The sequence below is a fragment of the Larimichthys crocea genome, chromosome XXIV (genome assembly GCF_000972845.2).
Source record: "Larimichthys crocea isolate SSNF chromosome XXIV, L_crocea_2.0, whole genome shotgun sequence".
In the NCBI taxonomy this organism is placed as follows: Eukaryota; Metazoa; Chordata; class Actinopteri; family Sciaenidae; genus Larimichthys; species Larimichthys crocea.
This window is the reverse complement of record NC_040034.1, coordinates 8,282,898-8,301,898: the sequence shown is the minus strand read 5'-3', so window position 1 is coordinate 8,301,898 and position 19,001 is coordinate 8,282,898. Positions and strand designations below refer to the sequence as shown.

Below are 19,001 nucleotides of genomic sequence, written 5' to 3'. Positions count from 1 at the left end.
CAAAAACCACACCAAAGCATGATTAAAAATAGTGCATTAGTTTACTGTTTAGGCAATAATAAATAATAAATATGACCTCCCAAGTTCAGTCTGAGCAGCAAAAACTCCTTTCATCTTCAATCATAAAATGAGCACTCATCTATTTAAGAGGTGGGCTACGTCATCCTCTCCCTCCTGAATCATATCCGCTCTCCAATATCTTTTCTCTCTACTCACTCTAATTTCCTCTCATAAAAAGGCTGCCTTCTACGAGTCTCCTTGGCTTGAATTTTTATGTCTTTTCATGGCCCATCTCGGAGGAATGTCGTCAAGGTAATGTGATGATGACCCTTAGACTCCTCATTAAATCACTCAGTATCAGAGCATCAACTAAATGTTAATGTAAAAATACAGCTAAGACAGTAGCGACGATCTTAAAAAAAGTGGCAGGGAGTTTTTCTTTCATCTGTCTGAGCTAAAAGGTCTTAGTCACAGTATCTTACATTAGCTCTCACATCAGCATCCATGTCACAACCCTATTCAGACAGCCAGACAGACAGTCTAAACAAAGTCAGTTAGATTCAGCAACACTAAAGAGATGGGTCTCAGAGTGACAGATGGAAGGTTGAGCATCTGTCACTGTGTTGAACCATTTGGCTGAAATCAAAGGGAGATGAGGACCTTCAAAGGACAGGCAAAGCCATGTCTGAGGCCAGACATGCTCTGGTGTGCTCCGCAAATAAGGGCCAAGAGGTTATATTGCTTTTCTTCTGTCTCTCCCTTTGTTCTCCTCTGTCTTAAGGGAGTGGGAGGAAGACAGAGGAAAACGAGACAGACAAAAGTAGAAGAGAGAGAGAGAGGAAGAAAGACACAGAGAGAGAATGAGTCATGAACAGGTTGCCTGTCTTTCTTTGCTAGAGCACGGCATGTTGGTCAAATACTTGTTAGTAGAATTTGCTCTGTGTTTCCGGACGACGAGGGTAATGAGCAGCGGTGGCTTGAGCAGAGGGTTTAAGGCAGTGATGTGGATCATTTCTGACAGTATCGGAGTACTTTTGCCTTCCAGCTCTTCCCTATTCCCTGTCTTCAGCTTGCTGCAGCAGAGCCATTGCCTCCAGCATACCTTCGACTAGGAGCAGCTGGATGCTAGGCATGAGCTAAATAGCAGAGTAATCCTCAGTGGAATTCTGAAGAGAACATACACACTACTTCAAATCTCAAAGGTTTTACAGGTTTACTTTCTTGGCACTGGGTGAAGAACACCACAGCCCTGGAGCACCATCTATGAAGTTGGCTGCTGTGCTTTGTAAACTTAACTCTCTGTACAAGATGGTGGCGTTGCCACAGTTTGGCTCTGACCTTGCGTCCCTCTTTTCCTTAGAGAATATTCACGGATTCTGACAGAAGCAGTTTTTGCATTTTCTGTGTATCACAGATGCATAGTGGATTTTGTCATTGGGAGAGAGTGATTGCTAGAGGGATTACAGACATACAGCCCATTTTGATCTCTTCGCTGGTCAGCAAAATTCAAAAGGTCAGGCCAGTGTTATTGCATTGGTGGTGATTTTCAAAGATTTTCAAAGTGGGGAGTGGCGAAACAAAGGACACCTTTTGGCATTATTGGAATGGAATAACACTGTCTGTCAGATACATTGATTTTTCTGCTGCTGGTCCCTATTATGTTGATGTAGGCAGTATGTGAGTCACACACATGTGACCCTGTGGAATGGTGGATAACACATGCAGAACACCAACAGATTAGAACACTAGAAACACTATTCTCCTCCAGCAAGGACAAGTCAGTGTAATGGGTGATAATGATGGAGGATGGGTGAATAAATGGCTAATGTCCTGTCAGTTTAATACACTTTAAGCATCGCCTCATTTAGGTTTCACTTTAGCTGACTTCTATGTACAGAGCATGGACAAAGGAACAGTAGGTGTCACTTACATTACAAGGACACAGAGACGACATAATATAAACACTTGATGAAAAATGACAAAACTTGAAAGTATTACGATGAATTACAATTAAAAACAAAAGGGGTCAGATTAACTTGAAAACCTATTAGGAGCATTTGTCAGTTATAAAAGAGGTCTGGCTATCAGCACTTATATTGAGTTCTAAATTATTTATTATGTCAAGAGGAGCAGGTTTTAAAATCCTGACAAAGTACTTGAATTAACTATTGACTAACTGCTGATGACTTTATTTTTCAGCACTTCCAGGCCCACATATTATTGTAAATATCAAACATAATTTCTTAAATACTGTATATTCAGTGAAAGGATATTTATTTTAATTACTCCAACTACATTAAAAGCTAGTCTTTTTAGAATTTAATATATTGGCAAGCAAATCTGAACACAAAGCTGTGCAATACAGCTAAAGAATACAATCAATTGAAGTGCATTTTTTAACCAAAATGCGCAAACAACAGTGTTTATCCCTATATGAGTAGAATAATAACACTGTTTTAATCTATATGTCTATTTGTGAAACAGGCTTGCATGATGAAATAAGCTTGAAAGTTAGTAATCACTTTACTTACCATGAACAAGTCTGTTAAAAATGGATAGCACTACATTAGCTGAAAACATATTAAGCAAATTGATTTTATGGTCATTCCTAATTATTTACAGGAAATAACCACTCAATTTGTGTGCACATGTGTATGAGAACATCAAAGTATGTCTTTACATTCATGTTTGCTTTTAATATGATGAGACAAAGCGAAAGCAAGCACATCATTTAGCTTACTTTTGATACAAGAAGGACATTTCTCATAGAAGAGACATAGGTCTAGATGTCCTCTGCATTGGTTATCACATGACATAGGGCTAATTAACTCTAGAGCGGAAAATAGAGGCCCTGCAAGGAGCAATAAACATTCTCCATTAAAAGCCATCTAATTAGGATGCAAGCTACAAGGGCTTGAAGGAGAACATAACAAACACAGAGGCCAGTGTAATTGTCAACCAGGCTCAGAGGAAAGCAAACATAATAGACATAATCAGCCGAGCACTTCCTATAAGGTCATGATAGAACGCTGTGGAAGTACTTCTCCATATCTGACGGAAGTTTCCAGATGGCGTTTTCCTCAGGCGCAGAAAAGGTCACAGACATTTTAGCAGTCATGTACTTCAGATAGCATGCCATCAATTATAACCTAATCTATCTGTTGATACCTGCCGTGAGGTGCATAGACCACAAAAACTACTTCTTTTAAGTTGAAGTGTAGATTTTAAATGTGGTCAAAACACCCAAGTAAAGTCTTCATGGACAGATTTGGCTTCCCTTTAATGGTCACTTTTAATTCACAAAATTTCATGGATAAAAAATAATCTCTATAAAATGTTGACAATGTGCTTCTATTTGGGTCAGTCTCTTTCCACTGCTTCTGAAGTAAGGAGCGAGGCAGCCAAAGTCAACAGAGTCAAAAGTTATGGGGGAAAACTGTAAGATTTCCAAGTCAGCCAATGCTTCATCCACTCAAGGCCTTTAGGCTCCGTGGTTGATCAATGGTAATGGAAACGGCAGCAGGCCTCCGGAGCCCATTGCCAATTTAACCTGTTTTACCATGACTCAATTCTTCCTCAAATAACCCAGCTGCTTACCGGGATGGACTACAGGCTTCTGGTGCCGATAAGATGAGCGTGCAGGAGCAGAGGAGAGAGAAAGATGGATGCAGAAAAACAGTTGTAGCGTGTGCAGGGGTTTGTGTGTCTACAAGCACCACTGGTGCAACACTTTGACTCAGTTCAAGTGAGGCAGGCTAGCAGACAGGTGAGGGAATCTACAGCATGGCATCCAACAGTAGAAACATACTCAATTTGCCTTTACTTGCGCACACACACACACACACACACATATACACAAAACACCCCAGACGGCTTCATGGCCAATTTATGTATCACGCTGGGCACATTATGAGTTTCTGTGTCAGGTAAATGTGTTTGGAGCGATGGGGAAGAACGATTTTGACTGCAAGTGAAAATAATAAATAGACAGATTCATCTCCATAAAAGCTTTCAAGGATTCAATCTTGGTCAACAACTGCCTGCTATCCATATAACTGACAACGGGGCTTGTTTCTATCTCTAACTTTTTATCCTTGTTGTGTTCATGTTCTGTTTGTTATAATTTCCCCACACGGAGGTGTTTCAGTGGATAGAAGAAAGGATATTTTAAATCAAGCCTTAAGTGATACACATCAGACTGGTACACAAACTTTTAAATCTGTATTAATTCTAAACCAAATTAAATTTAAGACGGCATTTTAACTACGTTTATATTGCAATTTAAAGTGAGATTACATTTAATCAGGTTGCACTGAAATTCTAGACTCATTTAAACTCTAATCAAGGATCAATTCTAAACTGTCACTTGTTTAATTTGATCATATGGTTTAATTTATTAAGATGACACTCAGTGGTAATAGCATCCAAGGCAAATAGCTGAGATGTGAATCAACACATCTCTCACACAACAGGCTAGTTGTACTGTCCACTAAAGGCAGGCTTACTACAATACAATAAATAAAACAATATACTTAATATTGAAGTGATTCCATGTTCATGTTCTCTGATTGTTATGTGTTACGATTAAATTGCTGATTTAGTTTAGGTTTTATTATAATGTACAGTAATTGTGTAGTAACCCAGGGACCTGCCTGGTTGAATGAAGGTTCTGCAGAGAAAGAAGGTGGGAGATAAAGAGATAGAGAGAGGGGAAGATAAAGACAGAGACGGAGACAGCATAGGGGGCCGAGACATCTGCTCAGGTATATAATGATGATGCTGTGGGGGAGGAATGGAATAAGATATGGAGGTCACGTCTGCTAGCACAGAGTCTCCATCTGTCCCCCGGGGTTAGTGGGGTGAGCCAGGGATGGCGGTGGGTTGTGGGGTTGTGGGGAGGGTTGTAGCAGACATGGGGATGGCCTTTGCCAGCTCAATCTTTATTCCAGAGACCAAGCAAACACCAAATGAGGTGTGCTTGTTATAAAAGCCGTCTATTGGCTCAGCAATCTGCAGAATCTCGCCACACGAAAGTTGAGGTTGGGATCAGGTGCAGTTTGTATCGATTTGCCCTCTTAGGTGAACTGTGCAATACGCTGTCTTAAAGAGGATCACGTCCATGCTCTAACGTGTGTGCTGTGTTGTGTAGTATATATTGTATGGGACACAAGAGAGCATAGAGACATTTAGATCTTTCATCCTGTCTCTCATGTCTTCCTGACAGAAAAGGCTTTGATGACACATGACCTTGAAAATATCCCCAGAGATGCTCTTTGATAAAGTGTAAAAGCAGTACACAAAAGAGGAATTATTTAAGGATGTGGTACAGCAAACATCCAACAAATTACATACAACATAAATCAATTACAGGGCATGATGATGATCTAAGGTCACATATTCCACATCTTCTAGAGTCTATAAATCAATTGTACCCTACCTACATGGCTGTTCTCAAGTGAGCTCAATAGTTATCGACCAAATAAAGTAAAGAAAGAGGTGGAATAAGCTAGCCTAATTCCATTCCTTTATATCACCGGCTACATCTCTGATTTGATCAGCAGTATACACTGTAGCTAAGCCTTACTTTGTGCCAAAGAAGACTATTTCTATCAACAAATCAGGGCTTTCTAGGTGGAATTACTACAAACTATATCAAGCGGTTTAGTAGTATATGTGACCACAATGTGACAAACATGGTACAGATCTACAGGTTGTACGTTGTCTTACAGAAATAAAAAACTCTTCAAGCATGATATACATGTTTGATTGATGTAAAAGTTAACTGCCCTTAGCGGTCGCTGCCACTGTGGCCACTTCAGCTAAAAAGATATCTGCAGGACAAATGTGTCAATTACTAATGAACACAATGTCAAGCTAAATAATTGAACTAAAATAAAATGGCAAGTCTGTCTGATTATCAGTCTAGTCAAAAGTCAAAACAGTGCATAACTGGGTTTGGAAATACTACTGGCAGAGATTTTGCCACACCATTAATAACGTGACAGCGACATGCTCAATATCTCTTTTTGTACAGCCTTTTTCACATGTCACAGTAGGGAAAACACAGGTGTAATTAGAGACACTAATGATGACTGCATTTCATTTAGCTGTCTTGTCAGGGCTCTAATATTGAGCATGCTGGTTCAATGGCATGGATTACTGACACCTAATTGCAATGGAACATGCTTTTCCTGCTACAGTATGACAGAATCTGTTCAATAAAAATAAAAAAAACTGTATTGGACCACTGTGGACAATGTTACAAACCAAAACAGGACTGTTTTAAAATTATTCATGTATGAAGTAGGGTAAGTATATTGTAACAATAGAAAAATGTGTATTGTTGCATCACTTATTTAGTTCTAGCAATATTTTCCATCATTTGAACGGCGATTTGGTTGCATGGCACGGATGCAGGCTGCAGGCCGGAAATATGTATATACAAACAAACATAGTGGAGAGTAAACGTGACAGAGAACGGGGTAATTTCAAACAGCAGTAGGACTCAAGCCATGACAAAACAAGATGCTCATACCTAAAAGAGGGACTACAAACCCCAGACCCAAGATGCTGCAAGAGGCTTTTACCCACAGCACTTCATAAGACAAAGAATTATGAAGATGGAAGAAGATAACAAATGCAAATACTGTGTAAATATAATAAGAAATCAGATAATCCTGAGGGGAAACTTGGCTTGGGCAATAGTGCTACACATCGTTGTGATCAGTTTTTTATGCAGCCAACAAGTCAGCAAAGTAGTACACCAAAGACAGCAATAATCATATAATGAGTTACATACTAAAAAAAATAAGATGTGTAAATAATGCACATACCTCAGGAGCTTAAAATAATTAAAAATTAAATTATAAAAACCATAAAAAATATTTTTATTAAACAGAAAATATGCTATATTATGATACATATCATTACATGGATAGGAAACCTTCATCAGGATATGAGATTTTGGTCATATCGCACATTAATTAGTTTTTGAAGTATCTTGATTTGTATTTAATTAGCAAAAGCAAATATTTCTATATGATTATTCAATGAAAGACAATAATATTTCTCACATGTACCACATAATATAAGAAAATCAGTATCTTCTTTTTCAACTGCAGTGTTGACATGTACAGTATATGTATTCATGTCTATTCCTGTCACAACACTATGGAGGTGTTTGTGCTCTATGCCCTGTTATTTTTTGACACCAAGCTGGAAAAAACCTACGACAGAGAAAATAACAGCTTTGTTCCCCATCCTGCCTGAAACACAAGGTGACGACCTCCCACCTGAATGTAAAGTGAATCTTTTTTCCTCCTTAAATGCTTTGGGATGAAATATTAGAAAAAAGGGGGGTGGGGGAGGGGGTTCACTGGCCTGTGATATTGATTCAATTTCTATGACCACAAATACTTTAAAGTATAATAAGCCTATGCTTCAAGTCCCCATACCCTTTCAAGGCTTGAAATGGCCTTGTCGTTACCTACAAATCACAGCTCTCCACAAAGCTGCCCTCTCTGGAGCGATATGTCAGTGACCACGGGGGAGGGAAAAAAACAGAAGGCAACAGACATAAGCAAGCCTCTGAAAAATGTAATGGTTTTTGTTGAGGATTTAGCCAGTGGTGTGTCAGCATAGGAGCATCATTCATGTACCAGACGTATCAGATCCTCTGGGGAGATGGTGAATATTAAAGGGCTTTGCAGGAGCCTTCCTTGTGAAGGTTCTTGACAAGAGATTTGTTTATGACCTTCAAAAAAAGAAGGAGGCAGTTAATGGTAGCTTTGACTCTTTTGCATCTCAAGGCAGTCTCTGCCATAGAGAAAAGGACAGCTACAGTTTCATGTTCAAGTATTTACTGTTGTCATCAGAACTGTGCGGCTCTTCCACTTCTATTTATCACATAGGCCTGATTCCTTTCAGTGCAGTGTGAACGTACATTAATAAGGCAATAGCTGACTGCAGAACACCTCAGTAGCTCAGAGAGGAAGACCTAGTTAAATTGTTTGCATCAAAGTACCCAAGACTGGACAGTCAACGTTTTAGAAGTAGAAAGATAAGGAAGTGAGAGCTGCGGGACTGCTGACAGAAAATATTAAACTGACGCTTTCCTTAAAATTCATTCATTAAATTGCTGCTGACCATGGAAGCCTCAATTTTTGATGCAGGGCTCTCGTTTCAACATGAACCAAGTCAAAACTGTCAACATAAAAAGCATCAAAACAAAACACAAATCAAAACATATAAATGTATTCTTGAAACTTCCTGAATAATAATAAGCTCATTATTTATTTATTTATCACAACCCTGACAAAAACAAAAAACAAAGACAATGACATGTTGGCAAGTTTGCATGTAGAAAATATACCAAAAAATAAACATTTCTTAAACTGCCAGCTGTCTTAATTTCTGCCACTGAAGAAAAACATTATAATGAAGAGCTTGGTGTCTCTAAAAAAACAGGTTGGGATATTTGCCTGAGAGATCAGGAAAGTGAGAGTAAAAGGCTGCCTCAATTTGTCACTTTAAGCAATATGACGGTTTGTGACATGCTTTGTAGCTCAACTGCCTCTGTGTGAAAGTGCCAAGTGAGAATTAAAAGCAAGTGGAAGTAATATGTGAGGCAGACTCAGCCTGCGTTCCTTATTATACGATACTGCATAGCCCTAAACCAGAGCAAAGCACAACACGGCTCTTCCTCACACAAACTCAGGCAAACTGAACTTGTTGGTTAGTAACGGTGTCTTAGTCTGACAGTGACTTCTTCATCTGAAATGAGTCGAACTTGTACAGTAGAGACAAACTATAATTAACACAGGTGTCAGTGTTAAAAAAAAAAAAAAAGTGTTATGGCACATTTTACTTTTTCATAACCTCACGCAAGCACTGATAAGCCCTGGTTTATGCACGGCAGAGAAAGGATGCCTGTGTAAATGTGCTGCTGTGAGGCTTGTTTTCTTCTGCAGCTTACAGTCTGTCACCGTCTGCTCCTGCCACATCTGCCAGAGCACAACGGGAGGCTACACATACATCTTTCAGTGGCCTTTGGTGGCAAACAACATCAGCTGAGGGAAAAGCCACTTTCATACATCATCCTTTTTTTACGAGTTCATATTCAAAGCCACCGGTCATGCAGATGTAGTCAGTTTCGCAATTCATCATCTTGATCAAAATAAATTTACAGGTGAAGGTACAGAAGACACACCTCAGATACAAGTCGACCAGATTTCTAATAATGATCCTTTTTTCCCCTGCACAAAAGCTAGTTTTACTGCCCAATCATTACAGTTCATCAATAAAGACTAATGTCCTCTGCTATACAAACCTATTACACTTCACTGATCCATCTTCATTTACAGTAAATGAGAGGAGAGGAAGACCGACATGACTGTCTTTGGAAACTCCTTCACAGTTTGACTATAGAGGTCCATGGCAGGGACAGCTCTACAAGGAAATCATGGTCCAGGAAGTCTCTGTTTATTTGTCCCAGAATAAACCAAAGGGGCACCAGTACAAAAATATGTGCACAATAGTTTCTTTAGAACATATAAAAGTTTTGGTGGCTAGGAGAACAAATAGACTCTAAGCTTGTAAAAAATCATGTGCTGTGTTCAACTCCAATTATTCCACAAGAATGTCTATAAAACATTCAACTCTCATGTTAACGTGGTATCGCCAAGATGTTATAAAAATAAAAAAAAGACATTCGCATTTTTCTTAGCATATGGCCTCCGAATTTCATAGTGTCTAATCGTTTCATTATGGCTGTGGAATCGGTTTTAAATGTGTCATTCTTAGCCCATAAAATGTATTAGATGTCTTTGGAGTTTCTCAAATCGCAGCACTTGTGTAAAAAATACCCAAGCTTGTCTGACCAAAAGAGTCGCACAATATGTTCAGGTATTGTGGGGTTTTTTTTCCTCTCTTCACTGCTACATGTTCAGTATATTGTGCTCTGCACAAAGAGCGGAAAGACGCAGAAAAGGTCCTGCTGAATAATACTAATAGAGAATGCTGGAGGGAAAGAAAGAGTAAGAGGATAATTTAAAGCGGCAAGTAAGAGGCTGCACACCTCCCTCCATCCATCTCCATCAATTGTAACTTAACCTAGATAGCGGTGCCACACTGATGGCAGTCCAGACTGTCACGTAACACAAAGCACAGCCAAGCTTCTCTCTGTCTCTCTGAGACTAACATGGGACTCTTAATTATATCAAGCCAAAGCTCTGTAGTTAGTTTAGTTTAGTGGTTTAGTTAGTTTCACACAGGTGTTTCCAATGATACTAATTAAGGTCCCATTCACTGGAAAGGAAAACATGGAATACATGGAAAACAACTTTAATTAGCATAATTGAAAACACCTGTGTTGACCCCAGTACACCATGTCAAAATGGCAAATATCACTTTATATTTCGTCACAACTTTGAAAACAACACATATCAGAAATAGTCTGTTGTTTCAGAATAAGGCAGTCTGACTCAACGCTAAAAAGCTAACGTTAAACGAACGTTAGGGCGGTTAAACGGACGTTAGGTCAGTTAAACGAACGTTAGGTCAGTTAAACGGACGTTAGCTCGGTTAACGTCAGTCAAGTAACTTTGACTCACCACGGAGTTCTTCATGGTGGACCTCACGGTGAAACCTTCTGTTTTCAGCTCCGTCTTCTTCCTCAACATATCCACAGGTGTTGTCTTGTCTTACAACGTTGAATTCAAAGTGAAAATGAAAAAGCAATGTTGCTAACTAATTAATGTGTGTGTGGCTCTCAAAAAACGTGACGCCCGTTGTTGGGTTTTTTTTTCTTTCTGTTCTTGTAGTGGTTGCTAAGCAACGTCAGAGACGCTTTGGTCCGGTTGCTACGGAGACGTGTGTTTCCTTGTTACTATAGAAATGTCACAGCGCTGCTGGAAAAAGGTGTCGTGGTAAGTCAGTGGAGTTTTCACAATAAGCATTAAATGTATTTCTTTTGTATATGTATTAAAATTAATATATAGACGGCAATATCACGTCAAAACTGGAAATGACTTCTGTTAGACTTATTTTGGTTTTACTTTTTATGTAATTTAATTCAAATTAAGGGAAGCTAGAGTCTTCTGGTGATTTACTACATCTTACTCTTGCTACCTAATCTCCTAATTATTGTAAGAGAAGTGCATAGACCTGTATTTGTATAATGAAGGTGAAAAGACTTGTATTGCACTTTACTCTTGTGTTTGATAGTAATGGGTCAAATTGGTGCTCCCCCTACTTACTGCCATGAGGCTAAGTTTAACAGATGGGCTACAAACTGTGAAAAGATTACCTAATCTCACACAGGGTGACCTGTCTTTCTGTGTGCTTCTGCGACAGCTCCCGGCCCACCACACTTCCATCTTAGACACAGAGGATCGATCACAGCCTCGGCTCATCATTATACTCATGCAGCGGATCCTCATCCAGAAGTAAATACTTAATGATGCTCTTTGTCTGGCAGGAAGACCAACGCCTTGACTTTCAATAAGCTGGTTAGAGCGCGGCCTGAGCTCTGAATCATTCCAATTTAAGGATGTGGCACTTTTAATCTTCCAATATCGTTTTTGCCTCTGGAGACTTTCTTGGGTGAACTGGTGCAACTGTTATTAATCTTCAGTGCACAGGCAATTTCTCTAAAAGCCCCTATTTGTTTTTTATGGCTCCATTGAGAGAGGAGGGTATAGCAGCAGGGAAGGAGACTGTAAACAAGGTATGCAGGGAAGGCAAGTTATGTCCCTGTCAGCAATGCTAGTCTCTCCCTCTTTCTCTCTCCCTCTCTCTGCTTCCCCTCGGAGGATTAAAAAGAGGAAGAGGGGAGTTTTCAGAAAGCAAACTGAGCAAACTGGAGCGTCAGCATGAATTCAGCTGGACTGAGAAATGATTGTTCAAACAGCACTGCACTATCTCACTCCTGCGAGTGTGTGGTGTGGAGGGAAGTTGGTCTTTGTGAATTGTAGAAACCGACTTTGCAGGAGTGATACATAAAGTATAAAATAAATCATTAGTTTTGTCTGTCTCTTGAATTCTGTATGTTCATGTGTGAACATATGATCGATAGTGTATATATCAGGCTATTGGTACCAGTCACCCCATGGGTCAAGTTAATATCTCAGTTTCTTAAAGCAGCTCCAAGGACACAGATGTTGTCCAAATTGACTTTTGCAGTGAAGATTCATTAGCATTTTCTGCCACTAATGATGTATTGTGGATAACCAGGTGGTTTGGCAGGTAGGGGAAGAATCAGGGGAGGAAATATGAGTGACCGTACAGAAAATACAATACGCCATGCTTTGATTTTGTTTTGTTTTTTCTGCGTTTACACTGTTCCTTTTATCATCATGGTGTCCCCAGTTTGATCAGTTCAGCTCATTTGCTGGGCTACCTTCAGGCTTGGTAACCATTGTCCACTGTGAGGAAAAACAGCAATTATGATATCATTACAGCAGAAACCAGTACCTACAAAGCAGAGAACCTAGAGGGAACCAGCAGAAGAATCTCAGCAGGAAAAGGATAGTAGAGACTTTGCTGCAGAGTCAGTTGCCCCCCAATTACCATGAAACAAGACAAACAGCCATTAGACTAGGCCATTAGGCTGTGGGGAGAGCAGCCAGGGGCCTTTTGGGTTTAACAGTTCGTCAGATTGTGAAAGTCACACAAAGTGCCCTGTGCACTGTGTGTGACTATGATAAATGTCATCCAATGCAACAGTGAATCAGGATTATTGCACATGTGGCTGCCAGTTATGTTTTATGACTTTTAAATCAGAAATGTTATGCAATTTAGATATATTTAATGTCTTATAGGTATACTATAGATGAGATATACCATTAAAGGCTAAGAAACCTGGTAGGTAAAGTGCCTGTAACAGCACTATCGAGTCTAATAATAGAGGATCTAGCCCTCCCAAAAGGAACATTATTGGACTATTGTACTGATTTGTTATGCAGGGTCTGAATACATGTCACAAGTGTTACAGCCTATTAAATGTGGCTTGAAAATGTAGTGAAGCAATAGTAATTTGATTTGAGATCTGATGCCAGACTATTTTTGGTTGTTTAAGGCCCCACATGCCCTTGGTACACCTCTACAGGTGTTTTCACTTTTTCCTGATTAGTACTCGTCTATGGACTGTGTGGGTGTGTGCAGGCTGTGCTCGACTTCCCACCGACTCTCCTGTTAGTTTTCTTGCACCTGTTATGCCTTGAACAACTTAGACCATTACCGTTTTTATTAGTACAAGGACACTGGCGACCACACATACTTCCCTGCATGGCGGTGCCCAACCTCAACCCCAGCACAGATCTAATCAGCCGGAATAAGTGAAAACACCTGTGTCGGAACACGAGGCATTTTAATGGTTTAATCTGGAGGAATCTGGTGCTTTATAAAAGTTGAAATCAAACACTACCTGGGTTGGTCTGAGTCGTCAAAGAGGAATGACAAAAAAGTCAATTCAGTAGTAGCATTCACATGAGGTGATGATTATTAGTCAGTTTAAAAGATGAGGGATTTAAACATCAACAAGACAACATCAACAAGACTTCATACCAGAAATTGTCAGTAGCATATAACCACGGTTGTCTGTTTTTGGCAGTTTTGTGATTCACTATGACTGTGCAATTCGCAAAATCTAACATTGAACTGAAGGGTCACAATCTAATCAACAAGCTTGGAGAGAAAAAGAACATATCTGATACAAACTATGATTCATTTTTTTTCTCTAACCTTTGCTCTTTTCTTATGAAATGCTGCAGAGATTCACCTCTATTTAGAACAGGGTGACAAAGGAGCACAACCCTTTGGATGAATTTATCACAACCTGTAGACATATTCAACCTTTGATGAGTGGTTAAGGTTCGAAACAAGTGTAGGTCGATGCAATACAATTTTCAGTATCAGAAATCAGAATTTTGCCTCTTAATACTAAGTGTAAGTGCAAGCATTCTCTGCTGTTGATGTTGTGGCCTTGACTGGTAAAGGTGCATGTACACATCCTCCCTATAATCACCAAATATTCACCTGCTGAACACTGATATATATTATTTGGCAGCACTGTGACTCTGCAGTTATCACACTGCCACAAGCCCCCAGTTTCATTCCATGTGGTTTTATCTGTAATTTGCATGTTCTTCAAGTGTGCAAGTCAGTTTACACCAGGTGTGTGTTTTCCTCATCATATTTCAACAACATGCACAGCCACAGTCGCTGCTTACCTTCTTTCCAGTGCATCCTGGAATAGACTGCATGCCCCTGAACTGGGGGGAAAAATAAGAATATGAAATAAAAATACATAAATAAGACTTTTTAAGCACACAAAGAAAACCCTGTGGAGTTTTTGACGACTTGTAGGAATGTAGAGCAATGTTTTGATGCAGTACTGTGTTTAAAAAGGTAGCCAAAGAAGAGAAGAACACAGCCAGCACAGGTTGCAAACATTTGAATAAAGCCTTTACAACAGACATGTTTATGCATTAAATATGTTTGTTGGGTGGGGGAGATACACAAAATGCATTTTTGTGAGAGTGTTTGCATAAAGCCATGTTTTTTCAAAATAGAAAAATCCACAGGGTATCTTTCAGTAATCTAGACTCTCCTGGACTGTCTTTATGTAATAAAAAACTGTCACTGCACCAGGGTAGGGGGTGTACCTCTTCTGTGGAGTGTGAGAGAAGCAGAACTGCTTTGATATGACTAACTAGTCCACAACACACATACTGATAATTCATTTTTCTTTAAATTTACATTGACAGCAATAGCTGCAAACCCACTTCCATAACGCTTTTGGTGATGCAGTCATAAAAAATGTTGATGTTGCACATGAAAGCTAGGACATACAACAAAACACAGAGACAAATAAGCTTTTAATGAACACAGCAGCAAAATCCCTTTTTGGAGAATCAGTTGAAGATAAAGCTTGGAAAAAATAGCCCTTTTAGTACTGATCTCAGTAAAACAGCTCTCTGACAATCGCATCAAATCCTGTCATAAAACTGCGAATGTCAGAAATACCCCAAACACAGCGCTACTAGCTTTGTTGTTCACCCTCCCAAACAATAGCAGTTTGTGTATCCTGACTGTAGTTTGCATTCCCCAGAGTCCCAATAAGTCCAGGCGTAGCTCTCTTCAAACGGCAGGGCATTTGGCGGCAATACTTGATATGGGTACAGAGTTGCAAGGCCTCACTCACAAAGCCACAGCGTATTGATCTTCATGCATTATAGAAGCAGCTTTGAGGCGAGCTGATATTGGAAGGCATAGCTGGCTCGTCCTCGGAGCATACACTCTAACATGCCCACTGGACCATACTGTAGCAGCAATAATCAGGCACAGGTGCAGAAGATAAACATATGGATAATATATCTAATATCGCTGCACTCTGGTTAATAATTGTTTACATGATTGTCTTTGTTACAGATAACAGACTTTTATTTGTCCCATCTCAGTTCATGGTTAGTGTATGTCTCTTTGAAACTGTCTGGCTGACAGACTTTAATCTTAAATAGATTACAGGCCATTGTGTCACTGTGGGCTGTCAGGCTTTTTCAGTCTGAATCATCAAAGTAAATCCACTGAATGCATGCCTCACAGTATGACCTCACCAGTGCTTTCAGCAGCCTTGGTAACACCTAACCCTCCAAAGAATTGAGTTTCACTGTCACCTACAGGTCAATGACACATGAACTTGAATGTGTGAACAGTGACACCAGTGATCCCACTGGGGTTCACAAAAGCTGGTTTCTTCAGCGCACGACTCCACTGTTTACATGGGGTTTGCAGAGTCCTATTGAAAAGCTTAAGCTGACAAAAACACCACATTAGTGTGAATAGAAAGCCAGGGAAATAATACTGTTGTGTGTTTTTTTAAAAAGCATATAGTATATACTGTTCTCTGGTGGTGATGAAACTTCAGATCCAGTGTTCTGTCACATCCAGTTCCCTCTATGATTTCTAATTTTGTGTTTTCACATACAGTACCAAACCTGTCTTCTTACACTTACACCCAATTTGTCAGCAAATCCATTTTCAATTTAATATAATGTAATCCAGGCAGACATTTTGTCTAATTTATGATATATAAACATATTTTTATAGGAGATTGTGTTATTATTGAAAGTTTTTTATGCGTCTCTTGCCAGTGCTGTAGCTCAGGTTGTAGAGCAAGTCGGCCATTAATTGTAACATTGCTGGTTCGATCCACTGTCCTTCCTGCACCTGTTGAAGTCTCAAGGCTCCCTAAATGTAATTTGCTGTGGATAAAAGTCTCCGACCTTTAACATAGTGATAGTTTGACTGAGGTGTTACCATGTGGCATTAAAATAAGTCGTATAACCATGACAACAATAAGTTTAAAGAGCAATTTTAAAGACATAGAGCTAGATAGATAAAAGATCACGAGCATAAAACCACAAGCATAATTGTGGAAATCAATAAATTAATTAATATAAGTGGGGCCTTGGCCATGGGTTCTCGCCGGGTGCTCTGGCTTCCTCCTACAGATCAAAGACATGCACTTTATAGGTTAATTGGTGACTCTAAATTGCACATAAATGTGTAAAGTGTGTGTGTCAGTGTGAATGGTTGTTTGCCTCTATCTGCCCTTTAATGAGCTGGTGACTTGTCCATGGTGTACCTCGCCCAAAGTCAGCTTGGATAGACTCCATCCCCACTGTGACCCCCGATGAGGACAAAAAAAACAGACTTTGATCAGTCATGTCTTCATAATGACTATAATAAATCTTAAGATTAGGAATGTGTGTCTAACTCCCATAGGGTCAAACAGTTAACTTCAACAACTGAAGAGGATATCTACAGTACTGCAATTTAAAGACACACCTTGTGCTATACAAGTACTATGTATATACAAGAAATATCAAAAGAAAATTTTGAGCAAGCCGTGGTTATTAAGAAGACAACAGGTCTTGTAATCTTCTCTCGAGATGTACCAAAGTGGTGGACTTCTACAGGATGTTACACCACTTATAAGGCATCAAAATTCAAATTACAGGGTTTACAGCTCTCATTTGCCACTATTAGGCACATGCAAGCTGCATTGCTATTAATACTCATAGTATATGCATACTCGCTGGGTAATTGTCCGTTCCAAAGCACTGCAAACTGACCAAACGCAAACACAGATTGAACATGTTGAATCTGTTCAAACAATTCCAAACAAAAACAGAGAACCATGGCACACCAAACAAACTTGTGTGTTTGTTGGAGAATGTTTGATTGGAAGGGCCAGTGGGATTTATTGTAATTGAGTGTGCCTGAAAGCGCACACTATATGTTATCCATTGATGAAGGAGAAACTACGCAGGGTGCAGATAAATGAATTTACAGCTAGTGTTCAGTCCATTCTGGGCTACTATAGAAACTTGGCGGTCTCTGTGGAGAAGACACACAGTGTGTGTGTAGTTAAAGGCTCTTGATTTTAAGGGAGATCAGTGATACAACCTGGTGCCAAACAAAAAGATATGGCATTCCCTTTATTATGTGACCGGCTATATTGAAATACAAAATACAAATAAACTCAGAGGAGACATGAGAGCTGAATTTTCTGAAGATCGCCACTTTAATGCACCAGTTTGTGTTTACCCAACTGAGATGGAGGAGAAGAGATTTCAGTGTTGACAGAAAACTTTAAGATAAGGATCTGAAAACACTGGTGTGCATAAAAAATAACTTTCCACCCATAAATTACATTTTTAAAACCCTCCGCATTAGTTTTAGTCTAACAAGTAATGCAAACATTTGTTTTCATCAAACAATTCAAATGCGTTCCCGTCTTATTCACACGCAAAGACACACAAACATAAACAGAACTACCCTGCGGCGACAAACCGTGTATGGCAGGGTAAAACAGAAAAAAAAACAGCATGCCTCTCATTCACCTGACTGACGCTTCTCTGCTCCGTGTATACAACATTCAAATAGAGAGAGACAGGCATTTATAAAGCCGATATATTTCAAAGCAGATTCCCCTAAGTAAAGATGATACTGGGGATCCTATCACATATGGGCAGATGGAGAAAGGGAAAGGGGGGACAAGAGGAGTTTTTTTTCCCCCCCAAGAACAGAAAAGTCATCTCTGCTCACATCACATCTGCCTCTCTTTTCCTGGAGCAGGAGGCTCGAAGCCTGCCTCTCCAGTGTTCCTGACATCTTGGCTCCGTTAATTGCAACATTTGCCGGCCGTATTGGTATTCACGTTAGGCACTTGGAACAGATGGCGTTTAACTTTAAATATTATTAACACTACCCGGCATTCTAAGATCCTGGGTGGGGGGTTATGAGGATGAGCAGACATGCAGGTAAAATTACTGTATTCTGTATTTCAGAACAGCAATGGTATGTGTGTTGCGTTTTACTCCAGAACCACCTTGTTTATGTGTGAGTTACATCTGTTTATCACTGTTTATATCATGTTTATCTGTATGTGTACGTGTGTGTACATTTTTCTAATGAAGGTTTCCACTAATTAACCAAGAAAACCGTAAACTCACATAAGAAAATGACAGCCTGTCTATTTTTAAACTGGCATATGACCGATGTATTGTAAATATTAACTTGCTTCATCTCATAAATGAACTGGTATAATTGTTACAAAAGTTATGTGTGTACTGTAAGCAGCAAATATGTAAATTACAACAAAAAAAATGTAATCGTATGCACAATGTCCGGAGTGTGTGTGTCCTTAAAATCATTTTTATTTGTCAAATATTTTAGCAAATGAATAAATTATGACTTTTTGTTAATGTAAGACATCTCCTTAAATATTTAACAGACCGACTGTGAAAATGTGTAAAGTACACATTAATGCTAAAGTGAGTATGAGAGCATGAAATTCAAAAAGATGTCTTATTCAAAAAAGAAAAATGACTCCAAAAAGCTACAGCATGTATGGCCCCTCGGTAAATGTGCATTCACTCCATCTGAATGTGCTTAGAAACGCCTTTGAAATATATATGACAGCCTATCTGAGAGGG

At 39.4% G+C, this 19,001-nt stretch overlaps 1 protein-coding gene and 1 long non-coding RNA gene across 3 annotated transcripts in view; one reads left to right on the top strand and one right to left on the bottom strand.

The window, feature by feature from the left end:
- Positions 1–10,814, bottom strand: part of pacrg (PARK2 co-regulated) — a 122,553-nt gene extending 111,739 nt beyond the window's left edge. For both annotated transcript variants that reach the window (XM_027275222.1, XM_010757016.3), the window contains exon 1: positions 10,611–10,814. In XM_027275222.1, coding sequence (XP_027131023.1) covers positions 10,611–10,679 — 69 coding nt within the window. In that variant the 5' untranslated portion in view covers positions 10,680–10,814. The remainder of the gene's footprint in view (positions 1–10,610) is intronic.
- Positions 10,399–12,121, top strand: LOC113744628 (uncharacterized). The gene is made up of 4 exons (XR_003461688.1): positions 10,399–10,536; positions 10,577–10,687; positions 10,821–10,925; positions 11,353–12,121. It is a non-coding gene; the product is annotated as an uncharacterized LOC113744628 (long non-coding RNA).
- Positions 12,122–19,001: the final 6,880 nt, after the last annotated feature.